Consider the following 26,558-nt stretch of genomic DNA (forward strand, 5'->3'; position numbering starts at 1 on the left):
AGGTCTTCTGGAATGTTGGTGAAATAAAAGTGCCAAGTTTCCACACCAAATTTATTTTCTAATTTATTATTTAACAGTCAAATACATTCAGATCTTGCCCCACAATTTTTAACAGAGCTGAAAGGAAACAAAAAAAAAAGAAAAAAAAAAGGTGACGCTTATACCTTCCCAAATCCGAGAGATCCTTTTATTGCAAGGAGCATTAATTCCCTGAATTCCTCTTCTTCTGACACACCTCTTGGCAGGTAGAGAGTCAGGGCACAGGTTGAAGCATATGGAATCCTTCAGGTAGGCTCCTCTTGGTCATAACATTCCACTTGGCACTTTTGCTAAAAAGCAAATTATTAACCACCACCTCCCACAACTGGCCACAGGAGTTCAGCCCAGAAGTGAACTGCTGGATCTTACTAGCCAGATTCAGATTTTAGTTTTGCTTTAAATAAGTTATAGGCTTAGCATTTAAAATAAATGTTGTTCGTAAATAATTGCAATATAATTTATTTTATGACATACAGTTAATTAAAACACGAGGAAGAGGGTTTTTCCTAATAGCAGGACCTTTGCAAATGTTTATTGAACTGAATCAATATAACAAGTACGGTATTTTGAGTGAGTTTACTATTAATAGTAACTAAAATTGTAACTATTTTCTCATTTTGCTCTATTTTGACAAAAAGAGTCCAAACAAAGCCACAGCAGAACAATGTCCTCTTCAAGCAACAGCAGCCTTTGGTATTAAATGATTCACTTTATTCCTCATTGAATGAATCAGCCATTTGAATTAATTATTTAATGTCTTACTCTAACCTCTCTTCTTTGAAAATTTACATTTGTGATTATAAAATTTTTCAAGGTAGTAGTAGCCTTAATTAAGAAGAAATTTAAAATGAGAAGAGTCTAACTTCAAATAGTCGCTAAAGAACATTTTTTGACTTACACAGAACTTTAAGGATAGATACATTTTAACAAAGACTGAAGTCAATCCAGAATAGTAGCTATGTAATATACACAAATTTAAACTAATTTAAACTGCCTAACTAAATTAAAATCCTTGCCCTAAAAGGATCTTCTTCTTCTTTTGATTTTAATGGCGGGTTGCAAACCAACTTCCAAGGTGCATACCGCCACCTACTGTGATGGAGTGTGAAAAGAATGAATAACCCTTTTACTGTCTATGGAATAACCCTCCTATATCCTATTATATAGCCCACTATTCTTAATAAATCTCATGACTGCTTGCATTTGTTTCCTTGAATTTGGACCATCATTTAACATGCTAGTTATATTAAATTCTTGGCATCCTACTTCTTGTAACTCTTCCTTAAGAATCCTCCTTTGTAATTCATATGTCTTGCATTTCTGCATAACATGCTCTACAGTTTCCTGTACTGAACAGACATCACATAGACCTGTGTCATGTTTCCCTATAATGTGTAAAGTTTGATTTAGATTTGAATGCCCGGTTCGTAAATGTGTGAAAATAACTTGTTCTTTTCTACTTAAGTTGTGAATTATTTTGCTTTTCTTTATGGTTTTTTGAACCTTATAATAGTGTCGTCCTGTATGACATGAGTCCCACTCTGTCTGCCATTTCCTATTGCATGCTTCTGAAATTAAATGTTTTCCTTCTGATCTACTGAGTGCAATCTTTACGTTTGGTTCTTTCATTTTAATTGATTCTTTGGCAATCTTGTCTGCTTCCTCGTTACCTTGAATTCCCACGTGTGCTGGTACCCACATAAATTTTATTATTATTCTTATCTGTCGTAAACCATATAACTTTATCATGATTTCAGTTAAAATGTCAGTTCTATTTGTTTCCAGTGATTGTAAACTTAAAAGGACTGCCATTGAATCAGAACATATTATAACTTTATCCGGTCTAACTTCATACACCCACTCTAGTGCCATTAAAATAGCTATCATCTCTGCTGTATATACTGATGCACCATCTGATATCCTTCCAGCCTTCCTCACCTCAAACTCTGGAACATAGAATGCAGCCCCTGTCCTTCCAGTCTCTGTACTCTTTGACCCATCTGTATAAATTTGAAGAAACGTGTAGTATGATTTTTTTATATACTCATACACATATGTATTTAACCTAACTGCTTCATTCATTTCCCTTCTGTTTTCATGTAATTTTATGTCTATTTCCGGTTGATCTATTATCCAGGGTGGAATTGGGGATACTACCACTATTGGAGCAAATGATATTGACTCTAGCCCAGCTTCATTAACCCACTCCTTTATTTTCCATGCAAATCCTTTACCAGTTGTATTTAAAATTTCCCAGCAATCATTCAGAACTTCCCTTACAGGATGACTATCTTTTTGTCCTTGTAGGTTTACCCAGTATGCCATTGCTAGTTTCTGTCTTCTTATACTTAATGCCATTTCTGAAGTCTCTATCCCTAAAAGGATCTCTTGGCTTTGGGAAGGTGTAGGCTAAGTGTTCTAAAACTTAATTAACATTTTAAAGTCACTAAGCCAGGGCTGTCCAATCCTGCTCCTGGAGGGACACTGTCCTGAGAGTTTAGCTCCAACCCCAATTAAACACACCTGATCCAACTAATCAAGGTTTTTAGACCTACAGGAAATTTCCAGGCAGTTGTGTTGTGGTAAGTTGGAGGTAAACTCTGCAGAACAGTGGCTATCCAGGACAGAGTTTAGACACCCCTGCACTAATTTTGTCATATTCAATAATCCTGAATGATTAAAGGGATGGTTCACCCAAAAATGAAAAATTCTCACATCATTTATTCTAAACCCTTCTATACAGGTTTTTATAGACCTGTATAAATTGTAGTACACCAGAATCTTCTGTCAGCTGTCGAGTGCAATTGTTCAGCTTCTGCTGACAACGCAAAATAAAGATTCTCCTGGCCATCTTCATATCATTATCAACCAACCAACCAATCGAGTGATTAAAATAACAATCGAACTCGGATGTAAACTAGTCTGGTCTGAGTCAGGTCATCATTGATTGGGTGAGAACAGTTCATTATTACTGGCTGTGGAAATCTGACAGCTGACAGAAGATTCTGGTGTACTACAATCAACTTTAGTGAGGAAAGGATTGCTTTGTTTCAGATTATATAAAACATGGGCGCTGTCCTGCAACCATTTTTCTCCAACCGCAATTAAACACACCTGATTCAGCTAATCAAGCCCTCAACAGCATACTGGAAACTTCTAGTCCGGTGTATTGCAAGTTGAGCTAAACTCTGCAGGACAGTGATCTTCTAGGACTGAGTTAAGACACCCCTGTTTCTGAACCTTGGATTTGTGTGCTGTCTTTAGCACTAAGTTGAATGTTCTTATTCTATTCTTAATTATCTCTTTTATTATATTGCTGAACATTTTGCATCCTGAAATGTAAATTTTCAAAGAAGAGAGGTTAGAGTAAGACATTAAATAATTAATTCAAATGGCTGATTCATTCAATGAGGAATAAAGTGAATCATTTAATACCAAAGGCTGCTGTTGCTTGAAGAGGACATTGATCTGCTGTGGCTTTGTTTGGACTCTTTTTGTCAAAATAGAGCAAAATGAGAAAATAGTTACAATTTTAGTTACTATTAATAGTAAACTCACTCAAAATACCGTACTTGTTATATTGATTCAGTTCAATAAACATTTGCAAAGGTCCTGCTATTAGGAAAAACCCTCTTCCTCGTGTTTTAATTAACTGTATGTCATAAAATAAATTATATTGCAATTATTTACGAACAACATTTATTTTAAATGCTAAGCCTATAACTTATTTAAAGCAAAACTAAAATCTGAATCTGGCTAGTAAGATCCAGCAGTTCACTTCTGGGCTGAACTCCTGTGGCCAGTTGTGGGAGGTGGTGGTTAATAATTTGCTTTTTAGCAAAAGTGCCAAGTGGAATGTTATGACCAAGAGGAGCCTACCTGAAGGATTCCATATGCTTCAACCTGTGCCCTGACTCTCTACCTGCCAAGAGGTGTGTCAGAAGAAGAGGAATTCAGGGAATTAATGCTCCTTGCAATAAAAGGATCTCTCGGATTTGGGAAGGTATAAGCGTCACCTTTTTTTTTTCTTTTTTTTTTGTTTCCTTTCAGCTCTGTTAAAAATTGTGGGGCAAGATCTGAATGTATTTGACTGTTAAATAATAAATTAGAAAACAAATTTGGTGTGGAAACTTGGCACTTTTATTTCACCAACATTCCAGAAGACCTAAACACAGACATTGATTCACATGACCTAAAATTAAAATGACTACTACAACATCTTAACATATTTACATATTAAAATAATGACTATTAAAGTCATTGCCACAAGCAGCACTTATTTGGGTCTATAAAAATGTAAAAACATGACCAACTTTCCCAAAAAAAAATTTGTATGTTTTGGGGACAGTTTTTTTTTTTTTTTTTGGAGTCAAGAAATAAAAACATGAAAGTAATAATGTATAACGGGACATACTCTAAACAAACTTGAAAAGGTTAGGTCTATGTTTTGTCCATTTAATGAAAGTGAACCAGTTTCATCTGTTGGCCCAGCTCTTCTGCCAAATATTTTTTGCATAATTTATTGCATAATAAGTTGGATCCTTGATGACTCTACAAGGGGAAAGAATAAATGTTTTACTGAGAAGTTCTTAAAAAGCAAGAATTCATTTTATACCATTTCTTTAAACCAGTGGTTCTCAAACTTTTTATACCAACCACTTCAGAAAATATTTGGCTCTCCAAGCAGCACCATAATGAGCAACATTACATTTCAGCAGCGTAGGCCTAACTATTCAGCTACAGCTCTGCACAGTTTTACACGAGGCAGTTTTATTTATTGTTGTCAGCCACTTCAACATTGTAAATACACAGTTTGAGCATTAACACTGTACTGTGCTTACATACCGGTAAATGAAAAAAAATGATTGAATTAAAATGTGTTGTACCAAAAGTGAAATAAAAACTGTACTGTACTTAGATGTAAAACAACAACAACACAACCAAAAAAAACAACTTTACTCAAATAAAGATCAAATTAAAATTTATTAACGTTCATTAATGTTTCATTTAGTGATTCCTCTTCGTAGCACTAGAGGGAGCCTGAGTACCACTAGTGCTACTCGCACCACACTTTGAGAACCACTGCTTTAAACAATCTTTAATTCATTTAAATTGTACTGACATTTGCGATTATCCAGAAAACACGAACAGAGTATCACGACTCAGATTTGCTCAAAATAAAAATGTAACGGGCAAATATAAAATAATGTGGCACCGACTGAGCAGTTTTAATGAGCAGCATTACAATTGGCCGATTGGAAAACCGTTCATACGTACTGGCTGTAGGAATCAGTGGGCGTGGCTCATTATACTATTAGCAAAACGCCGTAACGCGTTCTCTGTGCAACCAAAACGACGTTTTTTACGCCGTCATATGGCAACATGAACGGCGTAAAAAACGGCGTTTTCATACACACTAAAACGCCGTCAAATACGGCGTCACTGGCGTATTTTCGCACGTTTTTTACGGCGTTTGTTATCACAACGACGTATTTTGCGGCGCAGATACTGTTTAAAACTCTGTATTTGACAGAATATTTATTTATTTTTTGTTGTTCTTTAGAACTTACTTAATTTAGTTATTTAATTTATTTTGTTGTGGAGGCAGCATCTTTATTTTCAGTTTAAGTTTTTAATCTAATAGGCTAGATTTGTTTTATTTTTATTTAAATTTTTATTTTATTTCATTTGAGCCTTTAAAAAGTTTTAGCTAACAATATAGCAGCACTGACATGCACATGCAATTGTTTTATGTCACCCACATGCACTTCTCTCTGCTGTTAAAAAAAATGTTTTTTTTTTTTTATATTTTATTTATTTGAGTGACAAACGGTTTGATTTTATAATTATTAGACTATTATTATTGTTGTTGTTATTTTGTTTTGTTTGAGAAACGGAAAAATTAAATTAAGCTAGATGTTTTTTTCGTGGGTAAAAACAAATAAGCAAATAAACTATTCTTTAATATTTCTTTCACATGCGTGGGCGGCGTTAGGCCCATTTTTAGTCCGATTATTATATATTATTGACTATACATTGCTATCTTTACCTGAATCGAGCCGTGCGTCGCATCGAATCTTTGGGCATGGGGTATATTCCAGGCTTTAAGGAATAGGCTGCGCTGAGCGTGGGTGTGAGGCGAGGACAATGCAGATAAGAAGCCCAGACGCCACCGACCCTAGAAGTGCAGTGTTGCTCTTTATATGAGATCTATATTTGCAAGAAATATAGTCGCAACAGCCAAACAATATGAAGAAACGATGTGACTAAATTGCAGAGCTGTATCAGATGAACTCTTATTCTGCTTTAGGACAGACAGTGAAGACAGGCTGAGTTGAAAAGTGGCGTTTCAGGGCCGCTCACGCACAAATGCATAAGATCATTTTTATCCACAAACAAAAAAATACGAAAAATATAGCTTCATTTTCGTTTTTCCGTTTTTCAGACAGAACGAAATATTAATAATAGTGATGTAATAATAATAGAATCAAACTGTCACTCCTCTTTTTTTCTTTTTGTAACTGGTTTGATTTGATCATGTCATATCCTCTTGGTCTGAATGCAGTTATTGGATAGAATATTGTAGTAAGATTGGAGATTAATCCAAATAAGCATGACGTTACAGTAAAAATATTACTATACATTTAAAACAGTGTATTCTTCGAATTTCAGTAGCGTGCAGATGCTCTTTTATGTCAGGACCACGGCGACAGCAGCTCGGACAATCGCTTCGCTTGCTCACATTATGTAATCTATAACAGGAAAATCATACTGTTTTTTATGAAATGTTGTTGAGAAAGAAATGTGTCGTTTTAAGGACGTAACATCTCGTTATTACGAGAAAATATGCCGTTTTAACTAAACAACTCATTATTATCATGAGAGCGGAAAAAAATGATATGTGTGGAAGCAATGCCTCAACGTATATTTGTTTGTTAAACAGCAAATAAACTCCCCTGTATACCAGAATCAGTTTGGAGCGGGGCTCGAACCAGCGGTTGTAGCGGTGTATAGTGGTCAACAAGACTAGGACCATTGCCTCCAACTTCTGTAGCTGCACAGCTTTTACACACTCTCTGGTCGACTTCCGTTATCATGTATGATTTCTTGTATTGGAAATTAAATGACTCAAAGCTAATTGAATATTTCGAACCAGCACTTTATGTATATACATAAAAGGTATTTGGGTAGTAAATGATATATAAACTAGGGTTTGTAATTGTTAAATAATTAACAGTTACATTCAAGTAGGATAAAGATGTGTAATCGGCCTATGTTCAATGTTTGTAGCGATTAAAATATATAAAAAGTTACTTAATATTCCTATCAGTTCACAGGCACTTCTTCCGCTTAAACGATCTGTGGTAAATTAGTCTGGTCTGGTTCTGTTCGTCTTTGATTGGGTGAGAACAGTTCATTATTACTGGCTGTGGAAATCAGCGGGCGTGGCTCATTATACTACAAGGAAAACGTAAATAACGCGCGCTTTTGTGCATTCAGAACGGCGTTTTTTACGGCGTCCTGTGGCAAGCCGACGGCGTTAAAAGCGGCGCTTTTTACAAACACTAAAACGCCGTTTTTTGCGGCGTTTTTTACGGTTTACGCGCGTTTTTTACGGCGTCTGCTATAAGGACGGCGTATTTGACGGCGCTAATACCGTTTTAAACGCCGTAAAAAACGGCGTTTTGTATGCAAACGCGTTTAATCTAGGCGTAATTCTGACCCTTTTGGCTTGCCATAGAAATGAGCTCGCGGGCTCCCGTTTCTTCGCATCCGATTCAGTTTTCCTCTCGCGGAAGCCATATAGCGCGCGCGCCAGCATCAGTTGTATGCTCGGTTATTTTTGTCATTGATTTGCCGTCATACAACATGGGGGCGTGGCAGCATCGACGATTCCATTTTTTAATTCGAAGTTTGAGACTGTGACTTAATTTCGATCGATTTCGCCTAGTAGGAATGCATGTTGTGTTGTAGAGCAGTGAGCAGCTATTAGCTGTTTTTATATGATAAGAGTCAACAGGTGCTGGCCTGGTTGCTTTTAAAATCACCCCTCGTGGCCACGATAACCACAGGTCCGATGATGTGCCAGTGGTGGTAAATCACAACTTAAAACATGTTTTCATAAAAATATTAATTGCTAATGAACTTTAGTAATTGTATAAGGTGGCGTGAACAGAGATTTTGGATAAAATATACAGTGAAATACAGTGAAACCACATAATAAATAACCGATCTACAAACATTTTCTAAACTGATGTAAAACACACAATTTGTATTTATTTACTATTATTATTGGTAAGTTAATCTATTTTATATAGTCTATTGTTAATTCTAAAGTAGCCTATTGAATAGTGAAATCATTTAAATTAGTTAAGTTGTTTATTTGCTTCACTTAGGCACTATATTTTTATTATTAAATATATCTATCTTATCTCTTATTAAAATAATGCTTATGTGTCTGACTGTACACCTTAACCGTAATAAACGAATCGCTAACACTTTAAAATAAGGTTCATTAGTTAACTACATTAATTAACATTAACTAATAATGAACTGCACTTATACAGCAATTGTTCATCTTTGTTCTTGTTAATTTCCACATTTAATAATACTTTATTAAAATCTTGTTAATATTATTGCACTGAACTAACATGAACAAACAATGAACAGCTTTATTTCTATTAACTAACATTAACAAAGATGAATAAATACTGAAACAAATGTATTTCTTACTCATTGTTAGTTCATGTTAGTTAATACACTAATGTTTAATAAATGAACCTAATTGTAATGAATGTTGTTCTCCCGAGGCATGCTGTCACACACCTGACAAGCCACCGTGCGAAACAGAAAACACACGTCGAAAAATTGTGCTTGATACTCATTTCCGCTCACACTTTCCAGACAAGTATTCGATTCCTCCTAGTCTCGTTGGTACTTTTGCGTCCGCTTTCGTTTCAGCGCTGGACGCGGGGGGTATCTGGAGCAAGGGCAAGGAACTCGACCGGAAGTTGAAGTCGGGTGGGGGCTGCCATCTTGTAGCAGAACTTCACTTGCGTTAGCATTCCCATTGACTCCCATTCATTTTGGAGTCACTTTGACAGCGAATAACTTTACATCGGAGGCGTTTAAAGACTCTGTTTGTCCATTATTTATTTCTAAAGATACACAACAATTTATAAAGGGCTCCATTACCTTCTATGTTACATTATGGCCCCGTATAAACAGTTTTTGTAAAAAATAGGCTAACGATTGCGTCATAACCACTCGGCTCTCTGTCGCATTACCGTACAGACAGGAGGAGAAGCTCGCAGGCAATTAACTTAATATGGCGTACTGGCGTTACATTTTAAAATACTATACAAAATAATTAATCAGAATACTTACTCCTGCTCACTCACGACAAAGAACTCCCCGCTCAAGCTCGCGTCTCTGCAAGATTAACGATGGCAGTTTGCACGCACAGCCACTTAGAAGATTTACATATGTCAGACAGGTTGCTGACGTCGTCAAGCTTCGTTTGAGTCTGCGCATCAGAAACGGAAGTGCTAAAAAACGCTAAAACTGGGCTTCATTCGTCTCAATTGAGTTCCAATGGGGTCGCTGTGTCCATTTCTTTTACTGTCTATGATCAGGAGTAGCCTTCGCCATTGTTTTAAATCGACTCTCTGCCAAGAGACCCGCCCTCTTCTGACTCTGATTGGCCGTGATCCTGAATCAAACCAATCAATCCAACGATGGCAGCGAGTATTACCCAATCAGGGGCAGGATAAGACGAGTCTTCACAGAATGCCGGTGGGATGATCTGCATGAGATTCTGCATTGAAGACAACTCCGAAAATACGGGACAAATCCCGTCCCGTATTGATTCAAAATGGGGCATGCTATTTTATTCTCAAATACGGGACGATTCCGTATTTTAAGGGACGGGTGGCAACCCTACTGGTGACAATCAACGAAATGCATCTTGCTGCAATGCATGCTCAGTAAGACCATAGTTAAAACTCCCAGCATGCACTGCAACATGAGTAAAGTCAACATTGTTGAGGAACATATGAAAAATGTTCATGTCTAAAAGTCATACCCAATAAATTTTTTTTCTCCCAATATTTAAACATTATGGTGGCATTTGTTTAGTAGGACTTTTTCACAGCTCCGTGACACTAAATGTCAGTTCAATAATCCAAAGAAAGATAACTGTATAATGATTATTCAAATGATTTAAAAGCATAAAGTGTAAGATAATTTGCTACCTTGATCTTTTAATTCTGTGATACATAAATGCTTAACTGTTTACTGCAAAACAATATTTTGCAATCAATTAAAAGCATATTACTTTTGAATTATTAACAGGGTTAAGAGCCCAACTAAAGCAAACACTGATCTCCATGATGGTGACCATTTTAATTAATAAAACATCCACAGCTGATCCTATGTAATTCTCAATAACACCAGGTGTTCATCACTAATACACAATCATTATTAAATTAGTCACTTCATTATCTCATAAAATTTTACTCTTTGATTTGGGATTTGACTGGAGACTTATTTGTGACTTGAAAGGAATAACTTACCCTGCATCTCAATGTGCCTGCTTATACTATGCTCTTAAAGTAATAACCCTTTTGGTGAAGAAAAAGTACACACTTTTGAGTATGTAGCAGAAGAGTAGGCAAGCTTTGGGACATATAATAAAGTCATACAAATTGTGTCTTTAAAGGACTGCACCTGTTACATGCACCCTGTCACTATAAACTGGCCTGTCAATCATCTTGCCACAATAAACATCCTCCACATTTCATTTAATTTAACTTCCTACAGTACTGGAGAGAAAATGAGTAGCTTGTTGATCTGCCAGTCACGGGTCTTTTATGCAGAGAACTGGGCATGATGATAATAAAATATAACACGGATAACAATAAATTAACATTTTTCACCAGGTTAAATGCTGATTATTAGTAACTCAAACCCCTTATTTTAAACCTTTCTACCTAACTGTTGATCATGTGCATCCACCATGTTAGTAGTTTTTCTAACGCGTTTTATTTGTGTTTTTTAGTTCTGGGCTGAATCCTTCACCAAAGTGCAATGGATTGTGGGCAATTTTAGCCATTAGAAGTGTGCACTGATCCACACTTCCAAAATTGACCTCAAAGTGTAGACTATCCAGGGGCTTTTGGCATACTACAGGTGGTGGTCATATAATTAGTATATCATCAAAAAGTTGATTTATTTTACTAATTCCAGTCAAGAAAATTGTATATTATATTCATTCATCACACACAGATTGATATTTTTCAAATGTTTCTTTTAATTTTGAGGATTATAACTGACAACTAATGAAAATCCCAAATTCAGTATCTCAGAAAATTAGAATATTACTTAAGACCAATACAAATCTTTTTTTTTTTTAGAAATCCTGGCCAACTGAAAAGTATGAGCATGTAAAGCACTCAATACTTATTTGGGGCTCCTTTTAGCTGAATTACTGCAGCAAAGCGGAGTGGCATGGAGTCGATCAGTCTGTGGCACTGCTCAGGTGTTATGAGAGCCCAGGTTGCTCTGATAGTGGCCTTCAGCTCTTCTGCATTCTTGGGTCTGGCATATCGCATTTTCCTCTACACAATATCCAACAGATTTTCTATGGAGTTAAGGCCAGGCGAGTTAACCAGTTAACAACAGGGATACCATGGTCCTTAAACCAGGTACTGGTAGCTTTGGCACTGTGTGCAGGTGCCAAGTCCTGTTGGAAAATGAAATCTGCATCTCCATAAAGTTGGTCAGCACCAGGAAGCATGAAGTGCTCTAAAACTTCCTGGTATAAGGATGTGTTGACCTTGGACCTCAGAAAACATAGTGGACCAATACCAGCAGATGACATGGCACCCCAAACCATCAAAGACTGTGGAAACTTTACACTGTACCTCAAGCAACATGGATTGTGTGCCTCTCCGCTCTTCCTCCAGACTCTGGGACCCTGATTACCAAAGGAAATGCAAAATTTAATTTAATCAGAGAACATAACTTTGGACCACTCAGCTACGTCTGTGTGTAGTGGTTCTTGAAGCTGCAGTCCACTCTTTGTGAATATCCCTCACATTTTTCAATGGGTTTTGTTTCACAATCCTCTCCAGGGTGCGGTTATCCCTATTGCGTGTACACTCTTTTTCTACCACATCTTTTCCTTCCTTTCGCCGCTCTATTAATGTGCTTGGACACAGAGCTCTGTGAACAGCCAGCCTCTTTTGCAATGACCTTTTGTGTCTTGCCCTCCTTGTAAAAGGTGTCAATGGTCTTCTTCTGGACAAATGTCAAGTCAGCAGTCTTCCCCATGATTGTGTAGCATACAGAACTAGACTGAGATCATTTAAAGGCTTTGCAGGTGTTTTGGGTTAATTAGCTGATTAGAGTGTGGCACCAGGTGTCTTCAATATTGAACCTTTTCACAATATTCTAATTTTCTGAGATACTGAATTTGTGAGTTGTCAGTTACAATCATTCAAATTAAAAGAAATAAACATTTGAAATATATCAGTCTGTGTGTAATGAATTAATATTAATTAATTAATTATAATATACAAGTTTCACTTTTTGAATGGAATTAACTTTTTGATGATATTCTAATTATATGACCAGCACCTGTATATTTTACTTTAATTATATGGCTTTTGTCTGGCAGCTGTCTGGCAGCTTTAACAGTTTTTAAAAGGTTGTTCCCAGCTTGCTTTACATAGGACTAGATAAGGAGAATAAATGTTTAAAATTTTGTTTTCACCGGGTAAAGTAGTTAGAACTGAAAGGCAATCTTTTTTCCCTCTGTCAGTGTTCAGGTCAGCAGTCACCTGTTCCTCTGGCTGTGGTTGAGGAGATCTTACTGAACCTGCCAGCACATCAGGTGGTCCAAGTCTGTCGGTTGGTGTGTCATGAGTGGAAGGAGCTGGTGGACAGTGCTGCACACTGGAGAGTGCGCTGTCGGAGAGAGGGGCTCCAGCCGAATGATGCTTCCAGACCCCCAGAGGACTGGTGCCAGTTTTACTTTCTATCTAAGTTCAGATGTAACCTGCTCAAGAACCCCAGAGCTGATGGTAGGACACATTAGGATTGTACAATAAGCATCACTATAATGAATTTTGCATCAGGTGTCTCTTCTCTGATGTGTTTATTAGATGGAATTCAAGGATGGGAGATTGTACAGAATGGAGCTGACAACTGGGCAACCGAGTTGAACAGAATACCGTTGCCAGACAACACAGTCACCAAATGTTTTGTAACATCTAATAGGTAAGTTTGATATTTAAGATCTTTCAAGAAAGTTTTGAGCTCAATTTATTTCAGTCGATGTTCTATGAAGATGAACCAAATACCAAGCCAATCCACGCGTGAATCACCCAACTCAACTTTGTCCTCAGTCTATGTTTGAAGGAGCAGCTGATTGATCTGAAGAAGGAAGGCTACAGTGATGCTTTGATGGATCAACTGCGACCTCATATCAAAATATCAGACTGGTGAGCATTCAGTCAAACTTCCACAGTATCCTAGATGGTAGATTATGTCATTATTTACTCCCTTGTTCATGGCATTTTAAACCTGTGTGATTTCTTTTTACAAAAGAAGATATTTTGAAAAAATGTTTCTGTGTTGTTGTTTTCTTTGTCCATATGATGAAAATTAACTGAGTCTAATATTTAACACGATCAACTTTCAAAACTTTTTCTTTCATGTTCTGCAAAAGGCCGAAAGTCACACAGGTTTGGAATGACATGAGTGAGTTTAAACGATAACAGTTTTCATTTTTTAAGATGAACTATCCCTATAAAAAGAAAGTACCAGTGTTAAATCATATTCTAATGAAAACACAATTTTTGTAGAGAGCCACATTTATTTGATGTCTTATCTGCAGGTATACCCCACTCTCGGATTATGGAAGTCAGTATCAGTTGTCTGTAGATTTGCTTGATCAGGAGAAGAATCCCATCAGTACCTATCATCCTTATAAAATTTTCTTTCAAAGTGGGAACGATTATCCATGGTGTCAAGTAAGTAGAATAACACTGACAGTCCAGTTATTCCCCCGTAATCAAGATACTAGTCAAAGCTTAACTGTCCTGAGTTTGTTCTGCTTTATTTCAGATCAGCTACGTTTTTAGGAATTATGGACCTGGGGTTCGGTTTATCCGTTTCACTCATGGAGGGGGATGGTCTGGAATACGGATTACTAACAGTAGTGTGGAAATCTGTCCAGCTGCAGAGAGGTAGTGTTTTCTAGAGTGATTTTTTACATTCCTAAATTTAACAGACACAAAAGTGACCTTCAGGTAAGGAATTCTAATGTGTCTTTAGGAGATCACCTCACAAAGCTTTATTATACTATAGATGTATTCTGTTCCAATAAAGATACTGTTAAATAAAGGACCCTAGCTGACAACTAGAACTACATCCAAAGACACGTACTATTTAGGGTACCAAAATCACGATACCAGTAATTTTATGCAATGAGAACAATGATCACTATTCTCGATATCAGAGCAAAAACTAATATTTGTCAAATTAATGTGTTAAAACTCCAAGTTTATTAAAGACAAATAAACAGTCTGTAATAAAAGAAAAAAAAATGGGTCAGGGGGTAGAAAAATATAGAAATTAAATTAAGAGTGCATTGTTTTTTCTAAATATATCTGTCTAATAGAAATAAGAAATAGTACAGAAATGTAATAAAGTTATCAACTGTAAAATAAAACTTCACTGTTCAAATTAAATCTAAATATTTTTGTTAAAGCTACAAAAGTGAGGTGGAAAGGGCCGGGTCAAGAAAAGCACCACAAGGTGGGATTTGATCCCAGGTGGCCTGAACACAACAAATTTTGTGGATAAATGAATATACAAATCCATAAACATTGTCAGGAAAGTTACAAAATAAAACAGTACATAGTACATCTCTGTAATTACATCTCAATGTATATGTCTAGATTATGAAATATTGCTGACAGACACTGTTTTTATCTATATGTTTACTCAAAACTTGTATTCAAATTGCAAACCCTCGCAGAGATAATTAATTACCACAGAGCCACAATATTTTTTCTATCTTTTTTTTAAGGAATGAGGCTGATCACACTGCCATTATATGGACATTTTTTAACATTTCTGCTGTTATGTTTGATGAAAGAAAGAAGGGAATGATTTTTTTGTCACTTAAATAACATAAAGGTTAATCATTCTCTCCAGGATTTCACGATTTTTTTTGTGATTTTTGCGATCAAAATGACTGATTTTGCTGCGGCTGTGGCTTGTAGAAGAAGTTGTAAGCTTTAACTCTGATAACTCATTAAATCCATGAAATGAAAGCGATAGAAAACGAGGAGTTGGTGTCCCACACATTTAATGGCTGGTACACGGCAACGTGCTCTTCTCACACATGAGAGATTAACTCTTTCTTGGCGTTACAAATAAAGTAAAGACAAAATAATAACAAGGTGGCAGAGCAAACTTATCATCCAAAGTGGTCCTCATGTATAGTCTCATGCTAAACAACGATATTTAATGTATCTGCATTATAGTAAGGGTAGGTTTAGAGTTGGGTTAGGTGTAGACTTTAATAAAAATGCAATCTAATTGGTAGAAAATGATATTTATTGTTGGTTTTCCTGTAGCTGTATCCCTTCTAGCTACAACCATAAATATAACACATAATTACTGTATTTGATGTACTGTAAGTGTAGGTTTAGGCTTGTGGTAGGTGTAGATGTTTTAATAAACCATAACTTTACAGTAGCATTTTTCGTTGTCGAATTTTACTACCCACTGTTTTAGTGGGAGGTAGGAAAATCTGACAGGGTAGGACAAATTGACAGAACACTGTAACAAAGTCTTCATCCTCAAACAGATGTACATCGTCTGCAGATATAAGCTATTTCATTGCACTTTAACAAGTAATCTGAACGACCTATGTGCACTATTTTAAAGAGCCCTCAACAACTGAGTTTAATGCCACAGTTATGTTAGAATGCATCTCATTCATGTTTCTGTGGCGGTGCGTCAGTCTCGTCAATGTTTGCTCGATTAATGAGGAAAGGTCACCCATTCAATTGATAAATTAACGGCTAGTTGAAGATTTTAAGGGAACTGAACTAGGCTACTGTAGTAATAATTAAAAATAAACCGACATTATGAATCAATCTCTTGTTCTCCTTATGTTTCTATATGCGTGTTAACACAATTCAGCAGCAAATGAAGCCTGACGCCAGGATGTGGTTTTTCCAAAAATACTTTTAACTTCGATTTCAGTTTAATAATAAATAATTGACGTCACATAAATTACTGTTTACACAACTCCCTTATATTACACTGCTCATTTATATCACATTCCTCACTTACATTACACTGCTTACTTAAAGGGATAGTGCTTCAAAATATTCTAACTGACCCTCTGATGTCACATGGACTACTTTGATGTTTTTCTTACCTTTCTGGACATGGACAGTAGACCGTACACACAGCTTTAATGTAGGGACTGAGAGCTCTCGGACTAAATCTGAAATATCTTAAACTGTGTTCCCGAAGATAAATGGAGGTCTTACTGGTTTGGAACAACATGAGGGTTATTAATGACATAATTTAGATTTTTAGGTGAACTATCCCTTTAAATAACTCACTTATATTACACTGCTCCCTTCTATCCATATGCATCTGTGCTCTTTCGTGTTTTTTAACCTTCTCCAAGGGATTTTTGATTAACACTGTTGTTGTCCACGCGATGTCCGTGCGATGTCGATGCGATGTTCCATGCTCTCGCGATGGAACAGCTACTTAGCGGCCTATTAGCCTTTTTCTCCACTCATACCAAGTCCTCGAAAATCCTCATTTATAAGACTTCCCGCCCTTTGTAGATACTTGTTTGATGTTTAAATTTCTTCTTGGTTATCCTAATTCTTTAATTACCAATTTATCCTTATTGCTACAATGAATGAATGTTATTTCTTTCAGTGACATGATAGAATTAATCTGCGCTGAGGTAATGTTCGCCGTGATGTCGATCAAGTTGAGCTGACAAAGGAATAGCTGTCCCCGTCTCTCTCTCTCTCAATTCTAAATAGTTTTTAAATATTATTGGATGTCACTGTTCCCACCAGTCGTTGCACAAGTTAAGGTTATGCACAATGATGAAAGCACATTAGGGCTAGCCCTCCCGGAACTCATTGAGATTAGTGATGTGAAGTTCAATTCTTTTTCGCAAACCGGTTCTTTAGGACGGTTCGATTCAATAAACCGGTTAAAAAAAAAAGGTTCACTGGTTCTTTTACGCTCGCCGTAATAACATCATTGGCGATGACGTAATGGCGTTACGTCTATCATACAGTCATATATAAAGTCAGTAATCATAACTTTAGTCAGTTAAAAACTTCATTATCATTAAAAGTGTTGAACATTGGTGACCTTGAATGTGCTCTTATTATGACTGTTGTCTAAGAGGGTGTGAGTCAAAGGGGTGTGGTTCATTCATTATGATGTTCAGGTGTTGCAATTTAATAAATGACTGCATGCCCCTGCAGGGCTCCATACTAACGTTTTTCACTAGGAGCACAGTGGCCCCCAACTGAAAATTTTAGGGGAACAACCAGAAAAATTTAGGGGCGCACACCGTAAATCAACATGCTAACCAAATCTACTAATTTCCACTGTATAACTAATAAATACTTTAATAATAGATGCAGAAATTGCAATGTGCTGTTTCAAATTGAGTGTCACATTTTAATCTGCACTTTTTTTTTTTTTTTTTTTTGAAGATGCAACAACAAGGTAAACTGACCGCACAATTGCTGTCATGACAGTACAAATAGTAAACAAAATACCATACATTCAGAATAAACAAAAGTGCTTAGTAACAAAGTGCTTAGTAACCTTTAGGTCATTTCACAGTTATGAACAATACTTAAATGTATGTAAACATTAGGGGCACTGGCCCTTAAGTTTTAAGCCATTCTTCCTTTGAAGGTCGAGCTGGCTTTTGTATTTGGTGAAGGGTAGTTCCTCTTTAGCAACGAAGTAGGCCGTGTTAAATTTCAACATAATCTCTGCCTCATCTGCGCTCTGATTTACAGTCATGTGTCTTCTGAAAGCAAACGGCAGTGGCGATGTCACGACATACTCGATACTTTAGGCTGAGATTGTGTTTAATTAGTGTATTGTGTTAATACTGCGAAGTACCTGTGTTAATACTGCGAAGTACCTGTCCTGTACTGTCGGCAAACTTTGTGTTCTCCGCAGTTCTGGGATAACTGGTGTGGTAATCGCAGCTCATATTGATCGACTACTTACAGTCCCTCAGCCACCTGAATTATTTCAACCAGTCATCTCGAAAATGGTGAGTGCGGGCTTTTTTCGCCACACCAACCTCTGACTCTGCATTATCATCCGACGGTGACATTGTAGACTCTGGCACTGGTACACTAGCCGCAGGTCGGAAGAACGAATCAATAGTTCGCTTGCTTATAGCTCAGACGCAAGCACATATCAGGTTGTGATGATATTTGTCTCCGTTTCCTTCCCACAGATGTTTACGCGCGCTCGATTATCTCTAGGCCCCTCCCCCTCCACACATTTTAGCCACTTACAGTGGCCATTCCCTATTCTTCTCACACTCATTGGCCGCCTCACAGACAGGCATCACTCAATGAGACGCAAGGGTGTGCTCGCGTCTCATGAGTATGTGTGTGTGTTTGCGTGCATGTGCTCTCGCATCTCATTGATTATTTCATTGCTCATTTAATTGATCATTGACGTGCCCCTTCCACGTTTAATATATAAAAAAATACGGAGGTTGTGGGAGGCAAATTTACTGGTCGCACATGCGACATGCACATGCAAATTCTCGGTCACTGTAATTCTGAGGATGTGTTGAAGCTGGAAAATGTTACAAAAGGGATGAAAATCAAAGGTAGAACTGAAATGTCTAATCTAAAATGTGAAGTGTGCACACAGGGTAAATTTGTTCAGAGCAGGAACAGGGAGGCAGATGAAAAAGCAAAAAATCCCCTTGGACTTGTGCACACAGATTTAGCTGGATCTATGGAGCCGATAGCAAAAGATGGTTTCAGGTATATCTTGGCATTTACTGATGACTATTCAGGTGCAATATTTACATATTTTTTGAGAGCAAAGATTGATACAGTCAAAGGAACAGATAAGTTCATTGCTGATGTTTCACCTTATGGAAGAATTAAATGTATGAGATCAATGAGACAATATACAGATTAGAAACATCCAAAAAAAATGTGGCTACTTTGAAAAACCTAGAATATGACATATTTTCATTTTTTTCACACTTTATGTATATAATTCTACATATAATTCCACATGTGTTGTAATTCATAGTTTTGATGCCTTCAGTGTTGATTTACAATTTTCATAGTCATGAAAATAAAGAAAACTCTTTGAATGAGAAGGTGTGTCCAAACATTTGGTCTGTACTGTATATATATGTATATTAGTTATTTTATCACACTTTCCAATCTTTAACAAAATACTTGAAAAAGTAACATCAGTTCATCGGTTCTCAAATCGGACGCATCCGAAAGAAACGATTCTTGGTTCAGTGTACTGGTGATCCGAAAACCGATGCAACCGGTTCTTGACTCGAGAATGAGTATCGCTCCAGCAGTGGGCGTGTTCGTTCGTCATCTGGCTCTGCTCGGTGTTCATCTTCAATTCGGTCTTCACAGCAGTTCATTCAGTGTACTGTTTGAGTAAATTAAATGACTCCGAGGGAGTCAGTCACGTTAAAGTTAACCGCTTAAGTAACCGCTTAAGTAATTTGTGGATTAATGCTGGAGATGCGATTGGAGATGCGAACCGTTTCAAACGATTCAGTTCGATTTGGTTAACTGGTTCAACCGGTTCACTAAGAAGAACCGGTTAAATTGAACGATTCGTTCGCGGATCGAACATCACCAATTGAGATTGCATTGCAGTGCCTGCAGTTCGAAAAAAATAATCTTTGTATGGAAGTCTATGAGTGCACTCAAGGCGATTCTCAGATTGACAGAAATCACCCAAAAAGGGGCGGTACTACACAAAACGGGACTCTACGCTGATTGGACTATTTAGAGGCAGTCTAGAATAGAGCATCACAGTCCCGCCCACAGCCGGTGCCGGAAGTAAAAATTTAATAAAATTTCTGCATTGGCATTTGGGAAATAAGCCATAAAAACGTAACCATACATGGTAGACTTAAAAAAAGCTACGGCTGTACTAAGCGATAGTATATGCTCATATAAACGCCAAAAGTTCATGGGGCACTAAACTTGTTTTGAGATAAATGCCTTTTATTTGCGATGTCTTGGATAAGTACTTCATGTAACGTTAGTTGAGTGTAGCATGTCCGAGGGACAGCTTGTGGGTTTTGTAAGGGCCCGCATGAGGGACAAGACCTTCAAAGTTTTGGTGAGTTTTGCAGGGAGGTTGGTAATGTTAGTTAGCATTATCGTCCACTTTAGCTAGGCTACTGTAGCCTTCATACGGTATGAGTCATATCAAGCATTCTATGATGCCACTGGCAAAACAATAATTAGCCTAGGCATACTTTTTTGTCCATTTACTGAACATTTGTGTAATGGCAACGACATGTGTTGACTACTGAGTGGTGATTGCAGTCAGGTACAAAGCACTGCACCATGTTGCTGACGTTATTGTTAACTGCTTTCAAACACGCACACAATATATAAAATACACGATGATAAATATAAAAATCAATACACAATACCTATATAAAACACTATTTATTTACACGATTAATACTGAAAGAACTGCTATTACTAAACTTCCAGTATATAAAATAAAATTCACTGGACGAAAAAGTTTGCACGGCCGTCGCTGTGGGCTTCAGTCAAATTTTTTTTACAGTCTATGGTCGGATTCAGTGAGGCGCAGTGGTTTTATGGGATGAGTAGTTCCTTCGCTCGAAATGAAAATATGTACACAGTCTTGTACCTAGGTTAGGTTACTTTTATTGTACCCGTAGGTAAATTTGTTTTACAGTGCAATGACTATGGCATCCAATACAAAAAAATACACAACACAGAACACTCCACAACACATAGGGACAAATAAGTAAATACTCATACTGAGTAAAGTGCTCTCAAGAAAGAAAGAAAGTGCTCTCAAAACATTACATGTGGTCTTTGTAAAATAACCTGAAAAAGAACCCCAAAAAAACTAATAAAAATCATGAAACCCTAGTACAACATTTCTAAAAACCACCTCTACACTTTGTTAATCATATTAATCACATTTGGTACGAAGCTGCTCTTATGTCTTTTCGTTCTACACATTGGGACATTATACCTCCTCGCAGACGGCAATAACTGAAACTCACTGTGCAGGGGATGAGAGTCATCATCTAAGATTGAGAAGGCTATCCTTTGTAACTGTTTGGTATACAGGGATGCGGCCAGACCATTTTACTATCTGGTCTAACTGATTTTTTGCCTTTAAAGATATATGACCATACCATACTACAGTGGAGAAGGACAACACAGATTCAATAAAAGCATGATAAAACATTTTCATTATTGTTCGGTCAAGATTAAACATAGATAATTTCCTTAGGCAATACAAACGCTGGTCCCCTTTTTTGCACAGAGCCTCACAATTCTTTTCAAAATTCAGTTTCTCATCAATAATAGTCCCAAGGTATTTGTATGAATGTACATACTCTATTGTTTTGCCTTTAATTAAGGTAGGTTCACTTGGATGAGTACTTTTCCTAAAATCAATGATCATTTTCTTGGTCTTTGATATATTAAGCTGTAAGTAAGATTCCTCACACCAATTGTCAAAGTCCTCAATGATTGGGCCATGTGAGGTCTCATTCTCCTTAAGTAAGCTCAAAATAACTGAGTCATCCGCATACTTTATGATAATTCTGTTATCATACATGCTTTGACACATATTTTTATTGAAGATAAATAAAAGTGGAGACAGCACACATCCTTGAGGAGACCCTGTAGAGGAACTCCTCTGTTCAGATAAGACACCATTTACTCTGACTCTCTGTGTTCTGTTAGTTAAGAAATCCAAAATCCGACCCATCAAATTATTGCTTAAAGAGCCAGTAAGATGAAAATTCTAAGCTTCCTATCACTTTTTATAAGTCCTGTACAATAGGTTTAAATCCATCCAAGGTTAAAAAACATTGTCATTTTGTCAAAATATCATTTTAAAATTACCTCAATTCTCAGAGATCCCCAAACGGTTCGCGGGAAGCTGTTCAAAAGATTCAGTCAATTTCCTTAAACCCCACCTTTCGGTAGCATACTGTGTTCTGATTGGTCAACTAACATTACCAGTTTGGATTGGTTGTTCCGCACACACCTCCACGGTAAACTATGTGTTAGCATCTTTTTGGGGAATTTGGTGTCTTATTCCTCTCATCGCGAAGCAAACATTAAAATAAAAAACTTGAACAGTCTCGCTGCTTTTTTTTCTGTGTGGGTGTATTCAAGCCGCGCGCTTCAGTTTGAATCTGAATAGTGCGTTCAGCGCGGGGGTGTGGTCACATTAGAAATAATGAAGGGAGACATGAAAAACAGACATCGCGTTGTTTTCATATGGATTACTTTATCACAGAATATCTGTTAGCAGCACTTATTTAGTTTTAAATAAGACATGTCAAGCTTTCTATAGATATCTCTCTCATGTCTCTTCGTTGAGTATTCACGGGGTTACACTTCATTTTAATGACGTGTTTGTAAATGAAGATCAACGCAGACAAAGGCTGCAGACAGCAAACATACTGATAAGACGCTCGGGAGAAAACAAACACATAACTTCATAATCATACTTCGCGTTGTGATTCGGAGATGCTCGTTGGTCTAAATAAAGTTGGTAATGAACCCTCTTTTATGGCCAAACGCTTTGAAAATCCCGCTGTACTCACCGAGATTAGAAAAGCAGTCATCAGTGAAATGTTGTGAACACAACAAAAGAGATTTGTTGTACTGCTCTGGTATTGTGGTAAAAAGGAATTTTAGCCATTGGTTCTTCTGATCTTCATTCTTTGGCAGTGAAAATAAAACAAACTTGCCTTTACAATTAAAAACACACTGTCTCCTCGACATGATGCTCTCACACCAAACAGAGCATCTGTGTGGGGGGGATGGAGCAGGTCAGAGTTCAGTTTCTCTCAAGACGGTAGGCAGAGATTATTATGCAAAGTGATCCTAGTGACATACATAGAGATGGGCAAAAGATTTGAAATCTATAACGACTCGTTTCAGCGATTCAGAGTCGACTCCTTACTTTAGAAGCCAATAACTTTATAAATCGTGTACTTTTTGGTTTAATTACTTTGCACATTGTTTATACTTATGGACAGCTACATCATACACTGTAATACAGGTAATTTTTGATTTCCCATCTGTGTGGCTCTTTAACGCAAACTGATCTAAGAGCCTCTTGATTAAAATGTGTGGTTTAATTATATTAAAAGCTGAAGAAAAATCAACAAATAAAAGTCATGTGTCCTCTGGCCATCCAAATGTCTTTAATAGCAAATTCAGCATTGTGACTGTAGCGTCATGTACTCCTCTGTGAGGTCTATATGCAAACTGCATAGGGTCCAATTTATGTTCGGTCACCCTTAGGATCTCAGACCGCACTAATTTCTCAAAGATTTTCATTAAAACAGAAGTCAAAGCAACCGGCCTGAAATCAATAATCATCTTAGGACCAGTGCATTTAGGGACAGGGATGACCACTGCATCCTTCCAGAGGATCGGTACATGTTTTGTCTTCAGAGACTTATTATAAATCTCATGAAATACAGGGCTCAGTTCTTTTGCACATGACTTTAATAGTCTGCCACAGATGCTATCAGGACCTGGGCTTTTATTTGCCTTTAAAAGCTTTTTCAAGCTCCTGAAGGTCGATGTTAAAATGCTGATCATCCATTAATTTAAAATTCAACTCCTGGATTTCTTTACTTAAGTCCAAATTGTCAAAATGACAGTAAAAGTAGTTTAGTGCATTTGCCAGTTCAAAACCAGAATTAAAACCATTTAAAATAACCATATTGCTGCAGTTCGAGTTCTGAAGGCCTACTATGGTTTTCATATTTGCCCATGCTGAGCCAGGATTTTTGGATGCCATCTTATTTTCTAATTTTTCCTTATAGCTTTGTTTAGCTCTAAGGATTTCAGTCTTCAAATCCTTAGTAGCCACTTGTAAGTCCATAGTTGTTCCGTGTTTAAATACAATTTGTTTCCTTTGTAAACAGGACTTTACTGGTTTAGTAACCCAGGGCTTATTGTTGGAATAGATTTTGACCTTTTTACATGGGATAATCATGTCCCTGCAAAAAGCCATATATGAGAATGTGACATCCACCATTGAGTCCAAATCGACACCACAGGCCTGTTTAAAAATGTCCCAATCTGTACAGCTGTAACAGTCTTGTAGACAGGACACATCATCTTCTGACCACACTCCTTAGTCACTGTTTTCTCCCTTTTTAATATATAATTTATATATTATATATATTTAATATATATATATAGGCAACAAATGGACACAATTGTGATCTGACGAGCCCAAGGGGGCCAGAGGAATAGATTTGTATGCACCTCTCACCGATCCATAACACACATCTAAAGTCTTTCTCCGTCTGGTCGTACAGGAGACATACTGATGGAAAGTTTTAAGAGTCTGTTTTAGGGAGACATGATTAAAGTCACCAAGGATGAAATTTGGTGCCTCCGGTGAGATTGACTGTAACCTCTGTACAACATCAAATACTGTACTAGTAGCCGACGCGGAGATCGCCTTCGGGTGAATGTAAACTGTTGTAATAAAAATCTGAGGGAACTCTCGAGGTAGATAAAATGGTCTCAAGGACACAGATAAAAGTTCTACATCAGGTGTACAAATACGCTCTCTGACAGTAACACATGAGCAATATCGCTTGTTGACATACAAACATACCCCTCCTCCTTGGGTTTTCCCTGTCACCTTTGATAGTCGATCCAAACGAAAAGGGGCTCCGAATCCATCCATACACAAATCGACGTCCCAGTCACACTCTGTGTGTCACGCTGCCAGTCTTTGTTTTCCTGGGTGTTCCCTAATGAGCTCACTTCCCCTTAGGCACTTCACCATAGGCACTTTAATTCCGCTAGTCTGGTTGTGTCTTCACAGTAATTGCACTCCAATTAGAATCGCACAGGTGTTGACAATACTCTGTCATTAGTTTCCCTATATAGAGCTGTCTTTCTCTGTTGTCTTCATGGAGTCCTTACCCTATGTGTCTCATGCTCTCGTTCCCCCGAGACTTCCTCTACCTTCTCATTCTTCCGAGTTCCCCGTTTCATCCGGTTCCCTCTTTTGGTTACGTTTGTCTCTCATGACTGTTTATTTTTGTAGTTACCCCTCTGTTTAAATAAAAACCCTTACCTGCATTTGGATCTACCCTCTCTTTGTGTTTTCCCAAACCCAACCGTGACAGAAGGACTCCATCATGCCTAGATCCAGCGGTGTGAGATTTCGAATCGGTTCCCCAGCCACCATGGAGGAACGGAGGGGGAGAGTCCGGAACTTAACCACCCTTCATCAAGAGGGAAGGGAGGTGGGTGGCCTGGCGCAATTGTTTTGGACTTTGGCAGTCGGGTTAGGTTACAATGATGCAGCACTAAAGGATTGGTTTAATAATTGCCTGGATGATCCTTTACCTCAATGGGAGATGAAGGGGTTAGAGATCCTGGACTTTTGGGGGTTTACCAATTACCTGCACCATCGTGCTCAGTGGAATGCAACAACCACACCAGAGTTTCCAGACAAGGCTGCCAGCTCAGCCCCACAACCCAAGATGGCCACCAGCCCAGCCCCACAGCCCAAGATGGCCGCCAGCCTAGCGCCACAGCTCAAGATGGCCGCCAGCCCAGCACCACAGCACAAGATGGCCGACTCAACGCCACCGACTCTCCATCGTAGAGGGCGGAGGAGGAGACAGGCAGCTACTGTTCCTCAGGACCCGGAGAACGTTCCCGAGCGGGCGGCTGCCGTCCATGAGGCCATTCCCGATGCGGTGCCCGCTGCTGTTCCGGAGGCGGTGGCCGAGGCTGTTCCCGATGCGGTGCCCGCTGCTGTTCCGGAGACCGAGGCGGTGGCCGAGGCCGTTCCCGATGCGGTGCCCGCTAATGTTCCGGAGGCCGAGGCGGTGCCCGATGCAGTCTCCGAGGCGGTGCCCGATGCAGTTCCCGAGGCGGTGCCCGATGCTGTTTCCGAGGCCGAGGCTGTTCCCGAGAAGGTGCTCGATGCTGTTCGAGAGGCCGAGGCGGTGCCCGATGCAGTTCCCGAGGCGGTGCCCGATGCTGTTCCCGAGGCGGTGCCCGCTAATGTTCCGGAGGCCGAGGCGGTGCCCGATGCAGTCTCCGAGGCGGTGCCCGATGCAGTTCCCGAGGCGGTGCCCGATGCTGTTTCCGAGGCCGAGGCTGTTCCCGAGAAGGTGCTCGATGCTGTTCGAGAGGCCG

At 38.2% G+C, this 26,558-nt stretch overlaps 1 protein-coding gene across 3 annotated transcripts in view; it reads left to right on the forward strand.

Moving 5' to 3' along the window:
- LOC113106521 (F-box only protein 44-like) overlaps nt 1–26,558 on the forward strand; it is a 107,074-nt gene that overhangs the window by 73,500 nt on the left and 7,016 nt on the right. For 2 of the 3 annotated variants that reach the window (XM_026268544.1, XM_026268545.1), the window contains exons 2-6: nt 12,863–13,124; nt 13,206–13,320; nt 13,449–13,544; nt 13,940–14,075; nt 14,170–14,291. In XM_026268544.1, the coding sequence (XP_026124329.1) occupies nt 12,863–13,124; nt 13,206–13,320; nt 13,449–13,544; nt 13,940–14,075; nt 14,170–14,291 (731 nt within the window). Of the gene's footprint in view, nt 1–12,862; nt 13,125–13,205; nt 13,321–13,448; nt 13,545–13,939; nt 14,076–14,169; nt 14,296–26,558 lie in introns of those variants that run through there. The other variant, XM_026268546.1, reaches the window with a different exon arrangement.

Source organism: Carassius auratus, chromosome 7 (genome assembly GCF_003368295.1).
Source record: "Carassius auratus strain Wakin chromosome 7, ASM336829v1, whole genome shotgun sequence".
NCBI classification, from domain to species: domain Eukaryota; kingdom Metazoa; phylum Chordata; class Actinopteri; order Cypriniformes; family Cyprinidae; genus Carassius; species Carassius auratus.